Consider the following 24,530-nt stretch of genomic DNA (forward strand, 5'->3'; position numbering starts at 1 on the left):
TAGAACAGAGATGAGGAGAAATTTCTTTTGCCAGAGGATCGTGGATTTATGGAATTCATCACCAAATACATCTGTGGAGGCCTGATCATTGGGGGTGTTTAAGGAGGAGGTTGACAGGTATCTAATTAGTCAAGGGATATGGGGAAAAGGCCAGGAATTGGGGTCAGATGGGAGAATAGTTCAGCTCATGGTGAGGTAGCAGAGCAGACTTGATGGGCCGAATGACCTACTTATGTTCCTTTGTCTTGTGATCTTGTGACCACTTTCATATTTATACTGCCATGTGTATGATACCCAATTCTCCCTCTCCACCACTTCCCTAGCATTGATCGCTTTAATGCATTCAAATTATCTGATTGAATCTGTTGTCTACTCCACTCAAGTTCACCCATCCTCTTTCCAGTTATCCTGTAGCCAGCCAAGGCACCATACTGCAGGTCTGCCTTAATTTGCTGAGCAGCATTAAGATGCCTGTTTGACAGCAGTCAACTTGCCAATCAAATGTGGGTGAACTTTCTGTTTTATGGTCACTTCTTCATTCCCAATCAGCTGCTCAAAGCTTAAAACTATCCCTAGTATTTCTAACAGTGCCTACTTCAACCTCTTTCTCCAACATCAGTAAAGTTAATATTTCATGGTTATATAGAGTCATACAGCATGGTGGGTCAGGGGGCCTTTTTCCATGTCCATGCCTGTTATAAAGCACCTATCTTTACTAACCCCATTTTTCAGCACTCTACCCACAGCCTTCTACGGCATGGCATTTCTAAATATTTTCTAATTATTATGAGGGTACGTGCCTCCACCAACCCTCAGGTAGCGAGTTCTAAATTACTGCTATACACCGTACTCCAGCTGTGACCTAACTAATGTTTTATAATTATACCACAACCTCCCTGCTATTATGTTCTATGCCCAGTTCCCTTGCTAATGAAGGCAAGTATCCTATACATCATACTTGCTTACCTGTGCTGCTGCCTTTTGGGTTTCTTGTTCATGAACACCAAAATCCCTCTATTGCTTAATATTTCCAAGTCATTGTGTATGGCCTAGCCTAATAAGTCATTAAAAAATACATCATCTCACAATTCAAAACTCGTGTGTTTATATTCTAGTCTGTGTTAAACTCTGCTCATCAGTCACACCATGTTTGGTAAACTACACTAGCTCCTAGTCTGCCAAATTAACAAATTTAAGCTTGTTCAAATCACTCAGCAACTTCCACAGTTCTTCCTTTGCTATTCCCATAAGTTTAAACTTATTCCATACAGTTTAACCATCTCTTCCTCTTCCCTCTTTCTCTTGGATACAGCAATGGTGCATGCCATTAGTACTATTTTCTAAATATATTCTGCCTCTCTAATTCTTTCCATGCTTGAACTCTTTACTAAAACCTACATTCTTAATCCTCACCATCTGGGACATGCCCTCTTCTCGTTACTACCATTAGGGAGGAGGTACAGGAGCCTGAAGACTTGCACTCAATGATTCAGAAACAGCTTCTTCCCCTCTGCCATCATATTTCTGAACCCATGAGCACTACCTCATTATTCCTTTTTGCACCACTTATTTATTTTTGTAATTTATGGTAATTTTATGTCTTTGCACTGTACTGCTGCCTCAAAACAACAAATGTCAGGTCGTATAAGTCAGTAATAATAATTCTGATTCATGGTATAACTTTGTATTCATTGGAGAAAAGGAATAATGGTCCTCATTGCAATATTTAGAAAAAAATTAAGTGTCAGAGTCATGTCTTCTAGAATTTTAATAAATGTGCAGAGCAGTTTCTTTTGCTGTAGATTTGATTTTAAGTAAAAATGAGAATACTAATAATAATGTTTGACAGAAGTTGTCCATTTTTATGCAGATAAGTGAAGCAGCCACTTTTAAAGACCACATCACATTTCTCCTTTATCTAAATTAAAAATATGCAAATATAATAGAAATTATTTTATATCACCTGTTGGGTTTGTGTACTTGAGAATTTTGTGATTGATAATTCCAGCTATTCTAATGCATGGCAAATGCATGCATGCTTGCTAAGTTTGCAAACCATGTAATGAGAAAACTGCTGCTGTTTGAACCTCCTCCTTTTGGCAGAATGCCCGGACGATGGCATCATACCAGAGCAAATATAATTCAGTCATTAGCATCACAAGTAATATATTTAAATAATGTCACTCAAGAAAATATTTTTAATGGAATATAAACAAGCTCTGCAGGGGAGGAAAACCTTTTCATTAATTTCAGATTTCTGGAAGTTGGTAACTCTTTTGGAAATTCTGTTGTTATTCAGTAGATTTCCTTGCGTAAAATTCATGGGTTAATTCGTGCTTTATTTTAAAACGAAGTCCAAAGGTCAGGCCATTTTAAAGTCTTGCACAAATGAGCTGGAATTTGAGTTCCCCATGCTCACTGCTAAATTCAGAACAAAGTACAGTGCAAATTTAACATGTGGTAACCCAAAGAGTCAGGCTAATCCCTGTAGATGAGGCCCTGCACTGTAAAAGTGTCTTCCATATTGTAATAGTCATGCACAGCAATTGAGTAATTGTTGTGCATAAGACTATTACAATAAACTTTTTAAGACTATTACATACCCTTTTTTCTCATTAAACCATAAAAGTGAGAAAAATGGCAAGTGGTGAAGCATGCCCTGACATACCTAGAAATGTCAAAGACTGGATATTTCAGTGCATTTCAGATACTTCAACATATTCAAAACAATCAAACACTGCTAAAACCACTTACAATAGTTCATAAAAATTCAAGAAGACTTGAAAACAATTAAAGTTAGCAATATTAGCAAGTAATAACTTTACACCCTGGCTGCTATTTTCCTCCATTGAAAAGAATGATGAAGCATTAAATGCCCCAGTTCCAGCTTGGTGTGGATTTTCCTCTGTAATTGGTGAGGAATCTCTTCAACTTCTCACCCTCACACTGAACATTGTGAGGAGTTCAGTTTAGAGTCAGCAAAACAACATCAAACTGTCAAAGGCTTTTGAAAAGATCTCTCATGGTAGGTTTGTTCAGAAAGTTAAGACACAAGGCATCTGATATATTTTGGAAAAACTGGATCCAAAATTGGCTTGGTGATAGGACGCAGAGGGTAGTGGTGGATGGGTGTTCTTCTGACTGGAAGTCTGTTACAAGTGATGTACCACAGGGATCGGTGCTTTTTTCAGAATCAGATTTATTATCACTGACTTAAGTTGTGCAATTTGTTGTTTTGCGGCAGCAGTACAGTGCAAAGACATAAAAATTACTATAAATTACAAAATAATGCAAAAACAAAAGGAATAATGTAGTAGTGTTCTTGGGTTCATTGACTGTTCAGAAATCTGATGACAGAGAGGAAGAAGCTGGGACCTTTGTTGTTTGTAATATATATATAGATGCCTTGGATGAGAATGTACGTGCTCTGATTAGCAAGTTTGCAGGTGACGTGAAAATTTGTGAGCAAAGAGGGTTGTCTAAGGATGCAGCAAGACATTGATCAGCTGGAGAGTTGGGTGGATGGAATTTAGTCCAAACAACTGTGAGGAAATGTTCTTTGGGGAGTCAAATTCTGGTAGCACATAGAGAGTAAATGGCAGGGATCTTGCGAGTGTTGACAGTGGGACCTTGCCATCGCTTGCTGACACAGGTGGATAGGCAGCATTGATGTTACATGCCTTTAAGAAGGCACGGCACTGAATATAAGAGACACAAGAAATTCTGCAGATGCTGGAATCTGGAGCAATACACAAAAAGTGCTGGAGGAACTCAGCAGGTCAGGCAGCATCCATGGAGGGAAATAAGCAGTCGACTGTTTATTTCCCTCCATGGATGCTGCCTGACCTGCTGAGTTCCTCCAGCACATTTTGTGTATTGCACTGAATATAAGAGTTGAACAGTCATGTTACAGCCTCATAAAACATTGGTTCAACTGCACTTAAAGTATTGTGTACAGTTCTGGTAGCCACATTATTGGAAGTTTGTAGCAATAGAGAGAGTGCAGGTAAGATTAACCAGGATCTTATCTGGAATGGAGGACTCAAGGTAAAAGGAGAGATTGGATAGGCTGGCTTATGCTCACTAAACTGTAGGAGGCTGAGGGGTGACCTTAGAGGTTTATAAACTTATGAGGGGCATAGATAGGATGGATAGTCAGAGTCTTTTTTTCCAGGGCAGGAAAAATTCAAAGGAGATTTGAGGGGTTAAGTAAAGTTTCTCACTTACAAGTTAGTGGTTATCTGGAATGAGCTGCCAGGGGAGATGGTAGATGCAGATACAATTGCAACATTTAAAAGGCACTTGGATGGGTACTTAGACAGGAAAGGCATACAGGCCTAATCCAGGCAAATGAGGTTAGTGTAGATAGGCACTGAGTTCTGCATTGATTAGTTGGACCAAAAGGGTCCCTTTCTGTGCTGTATGATTCTATAATTTAACTGCAGATTGCAACTTCATGACCTTCACATGCATAAGTATAGAAATCTTGAAGTTGCATTTAATTATACAGATGAAGTTTAGTTTCTTTGACGTTGGTGCATAAAATCTGAGCCATTGGAGGTAAATGTGATGACAATTATGGAGAGTTGATCAAGCTCTTGGATCTGGTGTTGTATATTGGATAACTCTCTACTGATTACCAAATGACTAATGTTCTTATTTATCCAATAGATAGGCAAAAGTCTTCCAGAGAGGTGGAGTGTTAAAAATGATACACCATTCACTTTAAAAGAAAGCATGAGAGAGATATAGCAGATAATTAAGTACAAGCCAATGAACTTCATGTGTGTAAATTCTTAGAGACAGTAATTTGTGACAAAATGTTCACTCATTTATATGACAAGGGTTAATTGATAACATTTTTATAAGCAATTATATTTGTCAAGCATGATGAAGTAATGGAGAAGGTAGATGAGGACAGACCAACTGGTGTGCATGTGGACTTCCAAAAGACATTCTATATAGTGCAATGCAATAGATACGTATATTTACAAAATTAAATTCCAAGGGATTAAACAGCCAGTGATGTTGCAGATATGAAATTAGTTAAGAGATACAGTATATGGCAAGGAGCATTGGTGAACAATCATTTTCCAATAATTTTGGAGGGAAGTACACAGAGTGGATGTGGTTTAGGGCTACACCTTTTTTTTGTTCTATAGTAATTTTGTGGATGCTTGTATACCTCTATTTTAATTACTTGGATACAAACTATAACTTCAAGAGTTGCAGGTGATGCATAATCTTTCCCAAGGAAAGGGAATCAAAGACTAGAGGGCATAGGTTTAAGGTGAGAGGGGAAAGATTTGAAAGGGACCTCAGCAGCAGCAGCTTCATGAAGAGGGTGATGTGTATATGGAACAAGCTGCCAGAAGAAGTGGTTGAGGCAGGTACAATAACAACATTTAAAAGACACCTGGACAGGTACATGGATAGGAAAGTTTAGAAGGATATGGGCTAAACACAGGTAAATGGGACTGGCTTAGATGGGCATCTTGGTGGGCCTGGACCAGTTGGGCCAAAGGGCCTGTCTCCATGCTGGATTATTCTATGACTCTATTACGATGGATTTTGCAGGTAGATGCCAGCAAGTTCACTGTACATGTGTAATCCAACCCAGAAGTCTAGAACCTACTCACAATAGTTATGGCCATATGTTTTGATACCCTCTGGTGTTGGACCTCTCAATGGGTTCAGCTGCAGAACTCCATCTTGCTGTGATTCCAAAGCATTTAGGCTGGGGAATTGATTCTCAGATCCTGCACCAGATTAGATTTGGCACAGGATCCATGATCATTGGAATTCATAAGTTTTGTTTTTGCTTTCAATTATGTGTTTTTGTTTAGTTGAATTTATTTGAAATAATGCATTTATCATTTAATTCAGTTTTAGTAACTTATTAAGTGTTTCTAAATGGTGGAGTTTTGCCCACAGTCAAAGACTGTCAGTGAAATTTTGGAAGTGGGGCTTCTCCAGTCTTCCATTTGAGTCTGTTGCTCGGCCAACGAGGTGTGCAGGTCCTCTTTGGGTGCTGTGCGGATTCAGAGCAGGACCCAGGGGAGCTCGTCCACACAGTTAGGCCCTTTCAGGCGGACCATGAGAGCCAATTTCAAGTGACGGTGGAAACGTTCCACTAGTCCATTCGATTGTGGGTGGTAGGCAGTAGTGTGGTGTAACCGTGCTCCCAACAGGCTGGCCGCGGCCGACCACAGGCTGGAGGTGAACTGGGCGCCTCTGTCAGAGGTAATGTGGGCCAGTACCCCGAAGTGTGCTACCCAGGTTGCGATCAGCGCTCGGGTGCAGGAATCGGCGGAGGTGTCAGTGAGCAGAGCCGCCTCTGGCCATCTTGTGAACTGGTCTACCATAGTTAGGAGGTACCGCGCTCCTCTCGACACTGGCAGGGGCTCCACGATATCCACTTGAATGTGGTCGAACCTCTGGTGGGTGGGTTCGAACTGCTGCGGTGGGGCTTTGGTGTACTGCTGCACCTTGGCTGCTTGACACTGCACGCACGTTTTGGCCCATTCACTGACCTGTCTGCGAAGGCCGTGCCACACGAACCTGCTGGAGGCCATCCGGACAGTTGTCCTGATGGATGGGTGCGCCAAGTTGTGTATGGAGTCGAAAACTCATCGCCGCCAGGCTGCTGGGATGATGGGGCGAGGTTGGCCAGTAGCCACATCACACAGGAGGGTCCTCCCACCTGGGCTTACTAGAAAGTCCTGCAGCTGCAAACCCGAGACTGTGGTCCTGTAGCTGGGCAACTCGTCGTCTGCCTGCTGCGCCTCCGCTAGTGCTGCATAGTCCACCCCCTGGGACAGGGCCTGGATAGCTGGTCTGGAGAGTGCATCCGCCACGACGTTGTCCTTTCCCGAGACGTGCTGGTTGTCCGTCGTGTACTCGGAGATGTAGAACAGATGTCGCTGCTAGTGGGCCGACCAGGGATCGGATACCTTCGTGAATGCGAAGGTCAACGGTTTGTGGTCTGTGAACGCGGTGAACGGCCTGCCCTCTAAGAAATACCTGAAACGTCGGATGGCCAGATATAGTGCCAACAGCTCCCAGTTGAAAACACTGTACTTGAGTTCGGGTTGCCACAGGTGCCTGCTGAAGAATGCTAGGGGTTGCCAGTGCCCCTCGATGAGTTGCTCCAGCACCCCACTGACTGCCGTGTTGGATGTGTCCACTGTGAGGGCGGTTGGAACGTCCGTTCTGGGGTGCACCAGCATTGCGGTGTCTGCCAAGGCTTTCTTGGCTTTGACAAAAGCAGCCGCAGCCTCTTTGTCCCAAGTAATGTCCTTGCCTTTACCCGACATCAGGGTGAACAAAGGGCACATGACACGGGCTGCTGAGGGGAGGAAATGGCGGTAGAAGTTGACCATACCCACGAACTCCTGCAAGCCTTTGACTGTGTTGGGCCGGGCGAAGTGGTGGATCACGTCTACCTTGGTGGGCAGGGGCGCTGCCCTGTCTTTGGTAATCCTGTGGCCCAGGAAGTCGATGGTGTCGAGTCCGAACTGGCATTTGGCCGGGTTGATCGTGAGGCCAAAATCACTCACGCGGAGGTGAGACAGATGCTCCTGACGATTTCTGCTGGCTATGAGGATGTCGTCCAAATAGATGAACGCGAAGTCCAGGTCATGTCCCACCACATCCATTAGCCGCTGGAACGTCTGTGCGGCATTCTTCAGGCCAAATGGCATTCGGAGGAACTCAAACAGGCTGAATGGGGTAATGAGTGCTGTCTTGGGGATGTCTTCAGGGTGTACCGGGATTTGATGGTATCCCCGGACGAGGTCGACCTTGGAAAAGACGCTTGCCCCATGCAGGTTTGCTGCAAAGTCATGCATGTGCGGCATGGGGTAGCGGTCTGAGGTTGTAGCCTCATTCAGTCGATGGTAGTCGCCGCATGGTCTCCAGCCCCCGGCTGCTTTGCGCACCATGTGTAAAGGGGAAGCCCATGGGCTGTCTGACCTCTGTACGAGCCCCAATTCCTCCATCCTCTTGAACTCCTCCTTTGCCAGGCAGAGCTTGTCTGGGGGAAGCTGTCGTGCGTGGATGTGGAGGGGTGCTCCCTTGGTTGGAATGTGGTGCTGTACTCAGTGTCTGGGTATGGCTGCCGTGAACTGCGGTGCCAGAACTGATGGGAAGTCCGCCAGGATTCTGGTGAATTCATTGTCCGACAGCGTGACGCATTCCAGGTGTGGGGCCGGCAACTTGGCTTCGCCCAAAGAGAACGTCTGGAAAGTCTTGGCATGGACCAGCCTTCTCCTGTGCAAGTCGACTAGTAGGCTGTGAGCTCGCAAGAAGTCCAATCCCAGGAGTAGTTGGGCCATGGTGGCCAGTGTGAAGTCCCACGTGAACCGGCTGGCGCTGAACTGCAGTTGCACTGTGCGGGTGCCTTAGGTGCGCATCGTGCTGCCGTTTGCAGCCCTTAGGGTGGGTCCCGGCTCCCTGTTGCAGGTGTCGTACTCCATGGGGGGTAAGACGCTGATTTCTGCTCCGGTGTCGACCAAGAAGTGGTGTCCCGAACGGTTTGTCCCAGACGTACAAGAGGCTGTCCTGGTGACCAGCCGCCATAGCCATTAGCGGCGGCTGGCCTTGGCATTTCCAGAGAACTCGCAGGGCAGGCGACACCGGCGAGCTTCTGTGCCCCACCGCTGGTGGTAGAAACACCACTGTACAGTGGCCTCCTCACTCCTGCCTCTGGGTTGTGTGTGCTCCGTTGCTGGGCCTGGTTTGTCCTGGCGTTGGACACGTGGCTTGGTAATCTGGCCAATGGATGCCCCACTTTCCTTCTTGGCCTTCCACAGCATGTCTGCCCAGGCCACTACCTTCCGGGGGTCACTGAAATCTGCGTCAGCCAGTAGCAGATGTATGTCCTCGGGCAGTTGCTCTGGGAACGCCTGCTCGAACATGAGGCAGGGCTTGTGTCCGTCAGCCAGGGCCAGCATCTCGTTCATTAATGCTGACGGCGGCTAGTCCCCCAAACCGTCCAGGTGCAGCAAGTGGGCACTGCGCTCCCGTCGTGAGTGACCGAAGGTCTGTATGAGCAGCGCTTTGAATGCTTCCTCCAGGGGTGACTGTATGAAATCCTCAACCTGAGCGGCTGCCTCCTGGTCAAGGGAGCTCACCACATGATAGTAACGTGTGGAATCCGAAGATGTCTGCCGAATCTGGAACTGGGCTTCTGCTTGGTCAAACCACAGGCGTGGTCGCAGCATCCAGAAGGGTGGCAGTTTCAGCAAAACTGCGTGAACGGATGAAGAGTTGATCATCTTCGGTCCAAATCCCGTTTGGACCGTCGGGGTCACCAATGTAGCGATGGGCTACGCACTGAGCTAGGAATAACAACATGTAGTCGGTGGGTTGAACTTGAGACTGGTTTATTCGAATCTTGCCTTGCTGGCTTTTAAGCAGTTAACTTCCTGCGCTCGACATGTGGCGATGACGTCAGAGGTGCGCCAACCGAACCTCTTCCCGCACGTGGGCTTTCTCCCCTCACTGTTGAAGAAGAAGGCCCAGTGCCATTTTGTGGCTGGCCTATCTGCCGACGCACGCACTAACTTCAGAGCCGGTTCGCTTGTGTCGAAGGTGGGTCACCACAATATATAACTTATGCCCCAAAAATATGCCATGTGATAAAGAAACAGTTTTATTTTAAGAAACAGTTTAATTCTGGTGGTTGACCAAAGAAATATGTTTCACTTAATTTTGACAGTTTTGAATATTGGTAGAGATTGTAATTATTTTCATTGCATTTGTAATGAGTACTGCTCTCTAACTGTTTATTTTTTTGGGTTTATTGCACAGAATACAATTTGATTTATTTTTCTCTTTCTCCTCCAAATTGAAATTTGTTTCGATTTGTATTTTGGTTAACCATGACATTAAAGAAGAAAATACCAGAAAAATTATCAATGCAATGACACCTTGGGAACTAGTCCACAGTGCAAGGGGTTAAAAATAACACATTTGTCCTTTTTATTTTGACTCTGTAAGACAAGCTGAAAGCACTTGTTTCATAACCACAGATGGTAATGAGATATGAACCGTGTGTGGTCTGTAATTGCAGCATGTCTCATACTCAAGGAAATGAATTTTACTATTTTCCAAATGCCACCTGTGACGTGTCAACTTAGTGAATCACTTTCTTAGGTGTCAAGCATTGAGAAGCATTCTGAAAAGCATAAATGAGTACTTGAAGCATATATGCATTTAAAGCATAATTCCTTATAATGTAGACTCACTGGACTGAAATGGTTCCTTCCATGCCAGCTCACAGAGCAATCCCGTTCCTCCACTGATGTTTTCCCCTGTACTTAAACTCTGCACATTCCCATCAACTCTCCCACAGGTTCTACCCCTTACTTGCACACAAGGCAATTTACATCAACCATTTTACCTACCCTGCAGATCTTTGGGATATTGGGAGGAAACCGGAGCACACGGAGGAAACCCAGGTAGTCACGGGGACAATGTGCAAACTCCACACAGGAGATCAGGACTGGAAGAGTCTTTCATAATTTATTTACTATTGGAAATGTTTTAATTTTCTGCAGTGTGCCTTGAATTTGAAAAATAGAATTGAAAGGATCATGACTTAGGTTATTGTGTTGGTTTCTTGTGCTAAACTGAGCATACCATTACCTGCTTCTGTACAATCTGAATATCTATGGAACAGAAACTAAACTAAATGTAATGTCAATCAGAATTTAAAGAAAAATGAAATGAATTCTGAAGCCGTAAAATAAGAAGTTTGCACTTTATATTGGAGAAACCAGAGACTGCAAATGCTGGAATCTGGAGCAAAAGGAGGAACTCTGCAAGTTGGAGGAACTCAGCAAGTTGAGCAGCATCTGTGGGAGGAAAGGAATTGTCGACATTTCAGGTCGATAATTCCTTTCTTCCCACAGATGCTGCTTGACCCACTGAGTTCCTCCAGCAGCTTGTTTGTGGCATTTGATATTGTTCTGCATAGAAACTCTGTTGCAATGTTTTATGATGTCAAAATTAGTGTAAAATAGATTTTCAGCTAAAATGACTGATATATCCTCCTGGCATGTACAGTAGCACTGCATTACAAAATCTCCCCTAGCATCAATGTAAGTTAATCTACAAAATCTTATTTTAATGTAATCAGCTATAATGTGCTTATTATATTTATTTTGTTTGCTTCCAAAAGAAAATTGTTAAAATTCTTCTATTCTATCCATGAGTTGCCACAATTACTTGATCAGCTGTTTGAAGTGTTACCTCTAATCACATTGGTAAATCTCATTATCGTGCATTAAATAATCACTGCCTCAAAAAAAAAATCCAGCAGAGACAGTATTAAGAATCTATTCACTACTCAAGGGCTCTAATTTGTTTCCAAATGTTTTTACCACCAGCATCCTTTGAAATAAGATCTAAGATAAACACTTAAATTTTTTGAGATCCAATCTCTTTTTTTCCCCAAGATTAGAAGCTCAGGGATTCAAAAACCCTTGGATTTGTATTCCTGTTTACTGGAAAAAATAAAATTGTGGTTAGACAGATTAGGTGGTATTAATTGTTATCTTCCCAGTTTCTACTAGATAACTGGAATTTAAATTTACCCCGATAATTTGTAATAATCTTTTCAATGTGCCTGGCTTACAACATTCTACAAAACCATTATATTACCTTAGCATACTGCCATTACCTTTTTCATCTGGTCAATTCATTGTACTATATTTTAAATGTAGCTCAGTATATCACTTGGAAGAAGTGGTTCTTGACATAAAAGATGCCTTTGTCAATGTGATGTGATCTTACTACTGAGTTACAGTTGGACCTTGGAGATGGATTTGTTGTGGTATAGTATATGAATGCTTTACCTCATAGAACGTAAGGAATCTGGACATTGATAAAGACTGAATTTTGAAACCATTATAGTATAATATCTTCTCAATCTATGATGATGTGGACACTATTCAAGTCATTAACCCAGTATAATTTAGAACTTCCCAGCGGTGGTGGGCCATCTGCTTCTGCCGCTCATCTACCCACCAAGTCAAACTTTTAATATTTAAAATATTACTAAATGGGCAAGCTTGAATTGTTGCAATTTGGGAGGTCAAATGTAAGGGGAAAATATACAGTTAATGGCGGGACTCTTAACAGCACTGATGTACAGAGGGATCTTGGAGTCCAAGTTCATAGTCCACGGAAAGTGGCCATGCAAGTAGAAAGGGTGGATAAAGAAAGCATATGGCATGCTTGCCTTCATTGGTTAGGGCATTGAGTAGAAGAGTAAGGAAGTCACGTTGCAGCTATGTAAAACTTTGGTTAGGCTGCACTTCGAGGACTGTGTGCAATTCTGGTTGCCCCATTATAGGAAGGATGTGGAGGCTTTGGAAAGGGTACAGAAGAGGTATACCAGGATGCTGCCTGGATTAGAGGGCATGACCTATAAAGAGGTTGAACAAACGGGTTGTTTTCTCCGGAGTGTCGGAGGCTAAGTGGCGATGTTGATCTTATTGATGCTTCTCATAATGTCATAAGAAGTTTATAACATTATGAGAAGCGTCAATAGGGTAGACTGTCAGAATCTCTTACCCAGGGTAGAAATGTCAAATACTAGACAACATCCATTTAAGGTGAGGGGGAAGTTTAAAGGAGATGTGTGGGACAAGTTTTTTTTACACTGAGAGCGGTAGGTGCCTAGAACAGGCTGCTAGGGAAAAGGTGTAACCAGACAGGAGAGTGGTGTTTAAGAGGTTTCTAGATCGACACAAGAAGATAGACACAAGAATGGAGGGATATGGATCATGTGCAGCCAGAAGAGATTTAATTTAATTTGGCATCATGTTCAGCACAGACGTTGTGGGCTGAAAGGCTTGTTCCTGTGCTGCACATGTACTATGTTCTATTTAAAAGATAAAACCTCTAAAACATGCAAGAACATTTAATTAATCTCATTGAATTTAAACATATGTGAACTATCATATTCTTTGAGGCCTTCCTCACCATTGAAATGGATGCAATCTGCAGGCATCTATTTTATTCCCTTTTGAATCTATTTTGTATTTGCTCATTTGCCTTCTAGTCCCTTTTAATTTAAGGCTCTTCTAACATTTTCTACAGTGTCTAACCTGACATGTTCCTTCATGATGGTGATTTGCATGAAGTTGGTGCTCCATTGCCTGACACCATAAAGCAGTCCAACATTTGAGCATAGCAAATGCTTGTCAGGAAGTTTGTAGTTTTAGAGTAAGGAAGTCCTGATCGTCTTGAAGTGCCAGAAATTCCACCAGGACTTTAAATAAAGGGACTAGAAGGTTTGTATGGGGAGAGAAAAATTAGATTTTAAAGGAAAATAAATGGAAATTTGTGTATTGATAAGAGGGTGTGATAATCAGGGTCAGATAGTTTAATGGTAAGAGTACACAAGTAAATAAAGTCACTTCAAGGAACTAGAAATAAAAATAAAGGCATTGTATTTGAATACATGAAATACATGAAACAAAATAGATGAAGTGATGGAACAAATGGAGATGAATGGGTTTGATCAAATCAACATAAGAGACATGGTTGCATGTTGATCAAGGTCAGGAATTAAATATTCCAGAGTACTTGAAGTTTCAAAGAGACAAACAAATAAATATAGGGGTGGGAGTTTGTGGTGGGGAAGAGGGGAAGTTATATAAAGGCAGTACTGAAGAATATATTTCCAGAGCTAAAACCAGGGTGTTGAATCAGTAATTACAAGTGATAACATAATGTGGCTAAGGTGCTTTACAGCCTCCTAATAGCAGCATTACTGTTGATTCAAGAAATAAATTAAAAAGTAAGATAGTCTTGAAGCAAAAATGACTTAATTATATTAAGTAATTCTATTTAGATGGAGGAAGTTTTATATAGATTGAGGAAATACTATTGCAGGAGTCCTGGCTGAAATATATGCAGTCTCCGGAAGACTGGAGGCTGGCTAATGCTGTATCTTTATTTAAGAAGGCTCCAAAGAAAAACCTGGGAAGTATAGACCAGTAACCCAGCATCTGTGGTAAGTTACTGGAGGGGATTTTGAGGGATAAGGTGTACAAGCATTTGGGGAGACAGGTTAATTCGCGATAATCAGCATGGCTTTGTACATGGGAGATCATGTCTCATGAATTTGCTTGAGTTCTTTGAAGAAATAACCAAGAAGGTCAGTGAGGGCAAGGTGGTAGATGAGGTCTATATGAACTTCAGTAAGGCCTTTGATAAAATTCTGCATGGTAGGCTGCTATGGAAAGTTAGATTGCATGGGATCCATGGAGAACTGGCTAATTGGATGCAGAATTGGTTTGATGGTAGGAAGCAGAGGGTGGTGGTGACAGGTTGTTTTTCAGACTGGAGGCCCATTCCCCAGGGGTCGATGCTAGGCCCATTGCCATTTTTCATCTATATCAATGACTTGAATGAGAATGTACAAAGCATTGTTAGTAAATTTGCAGATGACACTAAAATAGGTGGTGTCATTGACAGTGAAGATGGTTATCAGGATTTACACAAGGATCTTGATCAGCTGGGTAAGTGGACTGAGGAATGATAAAAATGGAGTTTAATTCAGATAAGTGCAAGGTTTGCATTTTGGGAAGACAAATGAGCATAGGACTTTCATGGTGAACAGTAGGGCCTTGGCTAGTATTGTAAATCAGAGGGACCTAGGAGTACAAGTACATGGTTCCCTGAAAGTGGCATCACAGGTAGACAGGGTGGTAGAGAAGGCTTTTGGCACACTGATGTTTATCATTCAGGGCATTGAGTATAGAAGTTGGAATGTTATGTTGCATTTGTACAAGATGTTGGTGAGGCTGCATTTGGAATATTATGTTCCGTTTTGGTCACACTACTAAAGGAAAGATGCCATTAACCTGGAAAGGGTGCAGAGGAGATTTATGAGGATGTTGCCAGGACTCGAGGGACTGAATTAGAGATGTTGAGCAGGTTGGGACTTTTTTCACTGGAGCATAGGAGAATGAGCGGTGATCTTATAGAGGTGTTTAAGATTATGAGGGGCATTAGATAGGGTGAATGTGCACAATCTTTTTCCCAGGATTGGGGAATCAAGAAGTAGAAGGCATATGTTTAAGGTGAGAGGGGAGATTCTTAATAGGAACCTGAGGGGCAACTTTTTCACCCAGAGAGTGGTCAGTATATGGAATGAGCTGCCAGAGGAAGTGGTTGAGGCAGGTACATTAACGATATTTAAAAGGTACTTGGACACATACATGGATAGAAAAGACTTAGAGGGATATGTGCCAAACGCAGACAAATAGGACTAGCTTAGATGGGAATCTTAGTCGGCATGGACCATTTGGGCTGAAGGGCCTGTTTCCATGCTTTATGACTCTAAATCAAATAGGCAAAAAGTAACTTCGAGGATGAATTTATTCAGGATAGATTTCTGTAGGAATACATTGTGGAGCCAATTAAGCAAAAGGCAATTATAGATCGTATCCTGTATAATGAGTAATTAGTAACTTTAGACCAAGGGATTAATTAGTAATTTCAGAGTAAAGGGTTCTCAAGGAAAAGTGATCACAACAGGGCAGTTATTCACTGCTACCAACCCTTGAACCATGCCATTGGTTCCACCATGGTCCTGGATGCAGTCTTCTGCTGGAAACTTGGCTCCCGGTTTTTTTTGGCAAGAACCAGCACAGCATGGAGCATCAAGGGCCTCTCTAAATGTGACTGGCTAACTGACAGAACAACTTTGTCAACTTGTGAGGCCCTGTTCTCAGACTCACTAACTGGCAAAGCTGCCACTATCGTTGCATGTTTGTAAATGTCTTTAACGTGTGTAGTTTATGATCATCCTGGTTGGATTCAACTTATTTTAGCATTTAATTGCATACAGTGTTAATTAATTTCACTTCAAAGATTGTTTCTAAAAGTCTTCTATTTCATTAAGGTTTTTTTAGATTCCTGTATTTCATAGTTGGTTTTAAATTATGATATTGTATTCCTACACAATGCAAAATAAGATTGTTTGGTTTCAAAAAAGGACGCTGAATGCAATTATTAATTAATGAAACACTTGGAATCTATTAAGATTCTTGTGTCATAAGTATAGTCGGATGTACATAAAATCCAAATTTGTCATTTTGGGGGTGATGGCACTTTTGATCAGAATTTCATCCAGTAGTACAGAAAAATTATATTAAAGCAGAATATGGAAAATTAGAAAAAAATCAGTAAAAGCAAATGTTTTCCTACATAGAATTTTTTAGCAGAGAAGCAGTTCTTTGAACCTTTGTTCAAAATTAACCCCAAAACAAACGACTTCCCTCAAATGGCTTCCTGGAATGACCAAAAGTACCAACAGCACTTTCCTGGCAATGTGCCAGAAGCTCCACCCCTTTACAATTGAAATGCCCAATTGGACACAGAGAATGTCAAAGCCTTAGAGAGACTAAAAGAATGGTTTATTTGCATGATAGCAATAAGTGATTTCACTAATGTAGGACATTGGAGAAACTAAGATTATTCTTATTAATGTAGCATCTTTCAGACCTAACTAATCCTTAAAACCATGAAAATGGGTAAAGGTTTGGCAAATGAAGTATTTTTTTTATAAATAGAGGAGCTCCACTAGACACCAAAGTAAATATTACTTCAGGAGGCATGTCAAAGTGTAGCTAAGCACAGTATGAGAAATGACAGTGCCCCATTATTTTCCAATATAAGGACCATATGGATTCCTAAAAGGTTTCAGATGAGAGGCGATATATGATCCAAGGAGCAGAATGTTGAATCCATCTGGGTAGAGATTAGGAATAGTAAAGGGAGAAAATCACTGGTGGGAATTGTCAAAAGGCCACCAAATAATAACATTACAGTGGCATAGGCAATAAACAAAGAAATATCTGATGCATGTAAGAATGGAACAGCAGTTGTCATGGGGGAACTTTAACTTGCACATAGATTGGATGAATCAAGTTGGTCAAGGCAGTTTGAGGAGGACTTCATAGAATGCATCTGTGATAGCTTTCTTGAACAGCATGTTAGTGATGCTATCTTGGACCTAGTCCTGTGCAATGAGACAAGTAAAATTAACGATCTTGTAGTTAGGGATCCTCTTGGAAAGAGTGATCACGGTATGATTGAACTTCTCATACAAATGGAGAGTGAAGTAGTTCAATCTAAAACCAGTGTATTATGCCTAAACAAGGGAAATTACAACAGGATGAGGGAGGAGTTGGCTAAAGTAGTCTAGGAATACAGATTGTATGGTGGGACAGTTGAGGAACAGTGGAAGGCTTTCAAAGAGATTTTTCAAATTGCTCAACAAAAGTATATTCCAGTTAAAAGCAAGGATAATAAGGGTGGGGAAAGCTAGCCTTGGATAAGTAAAGGAAGGCATCAAACTAAAAGCTTATGCATACAAAGTCACCAGGAGTAGTGGGAAACTGGAAGACAGAAAACTTTAAAAAGCAACAAAGAACCACTAAGCAAGCAATAGGAAAGGGAAGATTGATTATGAAAGTAAACTATTACAAAATATAAAAACAGATAGTAAAAGCTGTTATAATTATATAAAGCAGAAAAGGGTGACTAAAGTAAACGCTGGTCTGTTGGAAGATGAGAAAGGGGAATTAATGTTGGGGAATGTGGAAATGGCCGAGATATTGAATGACTATTTTGTATCAGTCTTCCCAGAGAACACGTCTAACATACCAAAGAGAGATGTCATGGATGCAATGGGAGGTGTGGACCTCTGTACAATGGCTATTACTATAGAGCAAACTAGTGGGCCTAAAGGTAGATAAGTCCCCTGGTCCTGATGGAATGCATCTCAGGGTACTGAAAGAAATGGCGGAAGTTATAGTAGAGGCATTTGTGATTTACCAAAATTCTCTGGATTTTGGGCAGCTCTTGGCGGATTGGAAGACAGCGAATGTCACGCCACTGTTTAAAAAAGAATGTAGGCAAAAGGCAGGTAACTATAGGCTAGTTAGCTTAACTTCTGTAGTTGGGAAAATGCGTGAAGCTGTCATTAAGGAAAAAATAGTGAGACATCTGGATGGAAATGGTTCCATCGGGCATACACAGCATGGATTCAGGAAGGGCAAGTCCTGTTTGACAAATTTACTGGAGTTCTTTTCTCAAACTATATCATGTTTAAACTTGGAAAAAATTAGGAGTGGTACTTTTGATCCTTTGCTTAAATTTGAAGATATTTGGAGTCCATTTATTCAATATTTTCAAATGATATAGATCCCCTTTCAATAACTTTCCAATTTAGAGGAACGGAGTTGACGACATAATATTGCTCTGTTTCTACTGAGAAATTTTAGTCCAGTCTTTTTTGGTTTTTTTTGAATTTTTTTTGTTTAGCTTGTTATATTGTTAATAACAATTATATTAAAAAGAAATTAACAATTATATTGTTTATAATTTTTCTTATTGATTTGGGGATTTTTTTCTCTTTTTTTATTCATGTAATAAATCTTTTTCTTTCCTTTCTTTTATACTATATTCATTTACTAAGAGATCGTTGGATCTGCAGATTTTTTATATTTTATTGTTCTTTATGATCATCTAGGCCATGATTGTTCTCCTGATCTCTTTGTATTACATGTACAAACATTGATGTTATATATTAATCTGTATTAATTTTAAAACTAATAAAAAGATTGAAAAAGAAAGAAAGGAGTTCTTTGAGGATATAATGAGCACAGTGATTAGAGGGGAACAGGTGGATGTTCGATAAGGTGCTTCATTAAATACTTATCCATAAGATAGGGATGCATGGAGTTGAGGGTAATGTATTAGCATGGATAGAGGATTGGTTAACTAATAGAAGGCAGAGAGTTGGGATAAATGGATGTTTCTCTGGTTGGCAATCAGTGGTGAGCGGGTGCCGCAGGGGTCGGTGCTGGACCCGCAAATGTTCACTGCACACGTTAACGATTTGGAAGAGCGGACCGAGTATAGTGTATCTAAGTTTGCTGATACTAAATTAAGTGGCAAAGCAAATTGTGCAGAGGATGCAGAGAGTCTGCAGAGAGATATAGATAGGTTAAGTGAGTGGGCAAGGGTCTGGCAGGTGGAGTACAATGCTGGTAAATGTGAGCTCATCCACTTCAGAAGGAAAAATAGAAGATCAGATTATTATTTAAATGGTGAAAGATTGCAGCATGCTGTTGTGTAGAGAGACTTGGGAGTGCTTGTGCATGAATTGTAAAAGGTTGGTTTGCAGGTGCAACAGGCTATCAAGATGGAGGGATTGAATTTAAAAGCAGGGAGGTTATGCTGTACTGGTGAGGCTGCACCTGGAGTACTGTGTGCGGTTCTGGTCTCCTTACTTGAAAAGATATACTGGCTTTGGAGGTGGTACAGAGGAGGTTCACCAGGTTGATTCCGGAAATGAGGAGGTTAGCCTATGAGGAAAGATTGAGTTGCCTGGGACTATACTCACTGGAATTCAGAAGGATGAGAGGGGATCTTATAGAAACATATAAACGTATGAAAAGGATAGCTAAGATAGAAGCAGGAATGTTGTTTCTACTGGTAGGTGAGACTAGAACTAGGGGACATAGCCTCATGATTCGGGGAATAGATTTAAGATAGAGATGAGGAGGAACTGCTTTTCCCAGAGAGTAGTGAATCTGTGGAATTCTCTTCCCAGAGAAGCAGTAGAGGCTACCTCATTAAGTATATTTAAGACGCAGTTAGATAGATTTTTGCATAGGGGAATTGAGGATTATGGGGGAAAAAGCAGGTAGGTGGAGCTGAGTCCTTGGCCAGATCAGCCATGATCTTATTGAATGGTGGAGTAGGCTTGACGGGCCAGATGGCCTACTCCTGCTTCTATTTCTTATATTCTTATGAAGTGTGCTATAACTTTCTAGATGCCAAAAAGTTTGGAAGCATATCAAACACCCAATAATTCAGATAGTATGTCTTTAGTAATTGCAACAAACTGAACAAGCTATGATGCATTTTAACATAAATGTACTGAACACCCATGATGCCCCCTCCCTCCCCTCTTTATATGAAACAGTAAGGCACAAGGCAAAATGTTTCACTCCCCCAATTACAATTAGTATGATCCCTGACTCCCTTGATGGAGCAGTTCCTAATTTCTTTGAAGCCAGCCCTTCTCGGCTGTTGATATTCTTGGGCTGGAGTTCACATATCTCAACAAAGCAAATTTTCTTACCCTCTACCCTTTCCTGCTTCATGAGTATTACTTTCACAATTGGAACCAGCCTCCTTATTCAAAAATATCTCCTCCCTGTCATTGTGGTATTTAAATAGAATTAACCACTGTTTCTTTTCATTATGTCATCATCCTTATTTCTCCCTCTGTACTCTTTCCTTTATTTTGCCCTGCCTCCATTTTCTCCCATTTACTACCTTTTTCCCTTCTATCCCCACTCTTTACCCTGTTCTTTTCCTCTTCTTTCACTTTCCTGTTTATTTCCCTCTCCTCCTTCATTTCCCCTTTCTAACCTTCTTTTCCTTTCCTTTTCGCTCCACCTCTTTCATTCACTGCTTTTTCTTTCTCCATTTAATTATCTTCCCTTGTTATTCCACCTCATCCTCTCCACCCTCTCTTCTCATTCTCCTCCCTTTTCAAACAGCCCTTACTACATATTCCTATCTGTTGCATTCTTCCTTCTCAGTCCAGTTAAATGAGGCCAAGAATTTCATCTTGGTGGATTTTAAATATATTTTCTCATTTCCCATGCACATCATAACAAAATAAATGGTTTTTTTGGTAAATTATTGTTAATATTGCTGTTGAATTGCACATAAAATTGGCTTCTTAACTGGACATTTTCTTCTTGTTACATTTAAGAAAATTTTTGATGTTTTTGAAAAATATTGAATGTTATAACTGATTTTTTTTAAACCAGGATTACCTGCTGCCATCTCCCTTTCCAGAGTAAATGGTTATACGTGGGAACAGAGCGAGGAAACATGTATGTTGTAAATATTGAGTCTTTTGTCCTGTCGGGATACGTCATCATGTGGAATAAAGCAATAGAACTGTAAGTATCATCCATAAACCCAAGTACAAAATATTATTGTGGAAGAAAAGTCACATCAATTTACAATGGTCATTAATACTAAATATCCAGCATGATTTAAATTTATGTAATCCAATTCTGATAAGTGTGATTGGTCAGATGTAGATTTATTTTTCAAATTAATGTAATTTTCATTGTTCCTATTTAAATTGCATTGCATTATTTTATGAGGGTAAGCTATCAAAAAGTAATTGAGAAATTGTAACACCAGTGTCGTTTGCCTCAATATAGAAAGGGTTGAAGCTTGGGATTGCCTTTCTTGATATGATTGGTGAAGATATTTTGGTGGAGATGTTACTGATGAAGGTATCAGTGAAGAAGTCCAATTGGTGACATCATTTTGGCCACTTGGGGCAATTTTGTACAATAACATCCTGCATCAAATGGCTACAGAAGTATATCCAATGTTATCCTGGCTGTGTCTGAAACAAAAATTGCAAATAAGGGTTCTGTGCCTGAATATGGGCACTTCAGTAAAATTGGTGCAGGATTAGTCAGTCAGAAGAATGGGGTTAACTCTTAACTGCTCTCTGAAATCTACTAGAGAACCATTCTGCACTGTTGAGGGATAATTAGGGATTAACATCAAATGCAAAAGTTGTTGTGATATCACGTCCCATGGGCAAAAAAGCATGGGTAACAACTCGAAAGATGGTTGAGATATTTAAAGAATTTGTACCTCCATTAATATTTTTGATTAGTTTTTATAGGTTGTTGTTATATTTTTGAAGCAAATTGCACCCATCTATCTCTGTGTTTTTTCTATCAACTGGCAATATTCTATACTGGAAGGGAATTCATTCCATTAATATTAGACAGTCTGTGATCTGAGAATAAAGCAATTCTGTTCCTAGCTTTCTAAAGCTTTCATTCTGCACCAACTTTCAGTGTTTTCTGTATTTCACCCAGGCCATTGAGTAAAGGGCATGACAGTTTAGATAAATAGAAAACCTCCTAACCCCAGGCTTGTGTTTTTAGTTAGGAAGATGAGCACCAGTAAAGAACTTAACCATAATGAGTGCAGGAGTTTGCCTGAAGAAAGTATAGATGATGAGAAAGGATTGAACATTGTCGTAGTACAAAAGATTGCCCATCATGAAAAAAAAATGGAGGATTAAAAATATAGTGACTCTGATATTAGGGCAGGAAAAGCAGCAATTGTTTTCTATTAATTAGTTTATCCATTGGAAAGGAAAAGTCGTAGCTGTTTTCTAAAAATTGGATAACCCATAAGAAAAGAAACAAGCAAAAAACATAATGTTGGAAATCTAAATCTGTGATCGGGCATTTTGTTGGAATCTTAAAACAGAAATCCTGAAGTGTTGCGCATTAATATACAACTGGGAGGGATTGCCTCTGAAAATTCTTGATGTCGACTTGGTAGTCCAAATAGTCTCACATTAGGTCATATGTAGGTAAGAAATCTGCTGCAGGTTATCACCTGATAACACAAGTGAGAAAATAGTTGACCTTCCAAATTGGTGAATCACACAAAAAGAACTTAAACTAGCAAGAACAGAGAATGTATTTTCAGTAGGGAACTTGAATGTTCATCCCCCATAGTGGCTCACTAGCTCTAATGCTAATCTAGTCTTACTTAGAAACCAGACTGGGCTATTAAGAAAGAATGAAAAGGGGACAAAAATACTAGTTCCCTGTTGTAGCTGCATCTGCACTTGACAATATTGGTATGAGTGAACATGTCAAAATTCTCTTATGATTTAAAGTCTTATCTTCATAATAAGGACTCATTGCATGTTATGTGGCAATACTACCATTCTAAATGTTGATTAGGAACCAATCTAGCAGCCCACAACGGGACATTTATGAGGAGCCATGAGCTGTAGAAACAATTACAACAAATTGCATTTGTTATGATCCGTAACCTACAAAACTGACATTTCCCTCACTTTATCATTCAGCTATGAGGTCAATGTTAATTTAGAGTAGTTTGGAAGAATATGTCAGGTGATGCACCTAGGACTTTTAAGAATGAAGTGCTCAACTGTTGAATCTACAAGATACGATTACATGTCTGTTGAACAGCAGAAGCAGCTTGCTAGAAATAGACCTAAATGATTCTTCATCCAATGGGATGAGTCAAAGCTCTACTACCATATAATATTCAATCATGAAGAATGATTGACATTAGACTACTAAAGTGTGGATGAACCTCCATGAATATACCTTTTCTCAATGATGACATGCTCCTGTACAAATGCAAAATAACGCTGGAACAAATGAAAACTATCAGCCAGAAATTCTGAGTGGATGATCCATTTAAACTTCCTCCTGAGGTCCTCATTATCAGAGGCCAAACCTTTCAATTCACTATGCAATATCAAAATATGTCTGAACACACTGTACTCTTCAAACAATGAGTCCCAAACATCTCACTGCAGTATTGAAGATGTGCTCTGGAATTCACTGTACCTCCAATAAATTTATTCTTATACAGTTAAAACAGTGTTACACTTCACACACTGAACAATTGCCTGGGCATTGTCAGTCATAAAAAGCAAGTGAAATCCAGTCTGGCCAGTTACCATGCCTTCATGCTACTTGCAATAATCAGTGAAGTAATGGAAGAGGGTGTTGATGTGGCACTAATTCATTAATGACTTTCATACTGATGCTTATTTGAATTCTGCTGCGACCACTTTATTCCAGACCTCGTTAACCTAAAACAGGACAAAAGAGCTGAATTCCAAAGGCATGGTGAAAGTGACTGCCCTTGACATCAAGGCAACATTTGACAAAGTGTTGTTCCAGGAAGAATGAGTAAAATTTAATTCAATAGCAATTGAGGGAAACCTGGAGTCATGCCTTGCACAAAGCAAGCTCTTTTGTGGTTGTTGGAGACCAATCTTTTCAGTTTCCAGACATTCGTAGAGGATCTTGGTTAAAGGAAAAAAAATCTCATCTGTGGGACAGGATGATGTTTTAGAAGAATCATCAATTGAGGCTGTGTGGATTAAATGACAGAACAAAATGAACCATCACCCTGTTGGGGAGTGAAAAATCATGGGTGCAGATTTAACATAACTGGTAGAAAAATTAGAGGGGAGATAAGGAAAATATGTCTCATCCAGGGAGCACTAGGGGTCTGGAACTCACTGATTGAAGGGGTGGTAGAGGCAGAAAACCTTATCACATGTAAAATTTGGATTTTTCCTTGAAGAGTAAAAGCTAAATGCTGGAAGGAATGTGTAGGCTGGGTAGTCTTTTTAAACTGGCATGGGCAGGGTAGGCCAAATGGTGGCTTCCTGCATGGTTAATTTATATAATTTTGTATATTCCTTAGCAGTGCCCTAAACCCCATCTCCTCTTCTACTTCATCAGTGATGTTTTCAGCTCAGTCTATGCCCACATACAGCATGATTTGGATAACTTGATCTATTGAGTGGCAGGTAGTGTTCATATCATAAAGTCCTCGACAACAACCATCTCTGAATAAAAGTCTAGCCACCTTCCTTT

The 24,530-nt window shown here is 40.8% G+C and overlaps 1 protein-coding gene across 10 annotated transcripts in view; it reads left to right on the plus strand.

Annotated features, from left to right (window-relative positions):
* stxbp5l (syntaxin binding protein 5L) overlaps nucleotides 1-24,530 on the plus strand; it is a 275,353-nt gene that overhangs the window by 86,658 nt on the left and 164,165 nt on the right. For 9 of the 10 annotated variants that reach the window (XM_052013888.1, XM_052013891.1, XM_052013892.1 and 6 more), the window contains exon 5: nucleotides 20,880-21,014. The exons of the other annotated variant lie outside the window; for it this stretch is intronic. In XM_052013888.1, the coding sequence (XP_051869848.1) occupies nucleotides 20,880-21,014 (135 nt within the window). The remainder of the gene's footprint in view (nucleotides 1-20,879; nucleotides 21,015-24,530) is intronic. 10 annotated transcript variants of the gene reach the window in all.

The sequence above is a fragment of the Pristis pectinata genome, chromosome 4 (genome assembly GCF_009764475.1).
Source record: "Pristis pectinata isolate sPriPec2 chromosome 4, sPriPec2.1.pri, whole genome shotgun sequence".
In the NCBI taxonomy this organism is placed as follows: domain Eukaryota; kingdom Metazoa; phylum Chordata; class Chondrichthyes; order Rhinopristiformes; family Pristidae; genus Pristis; species Pristis pectinata.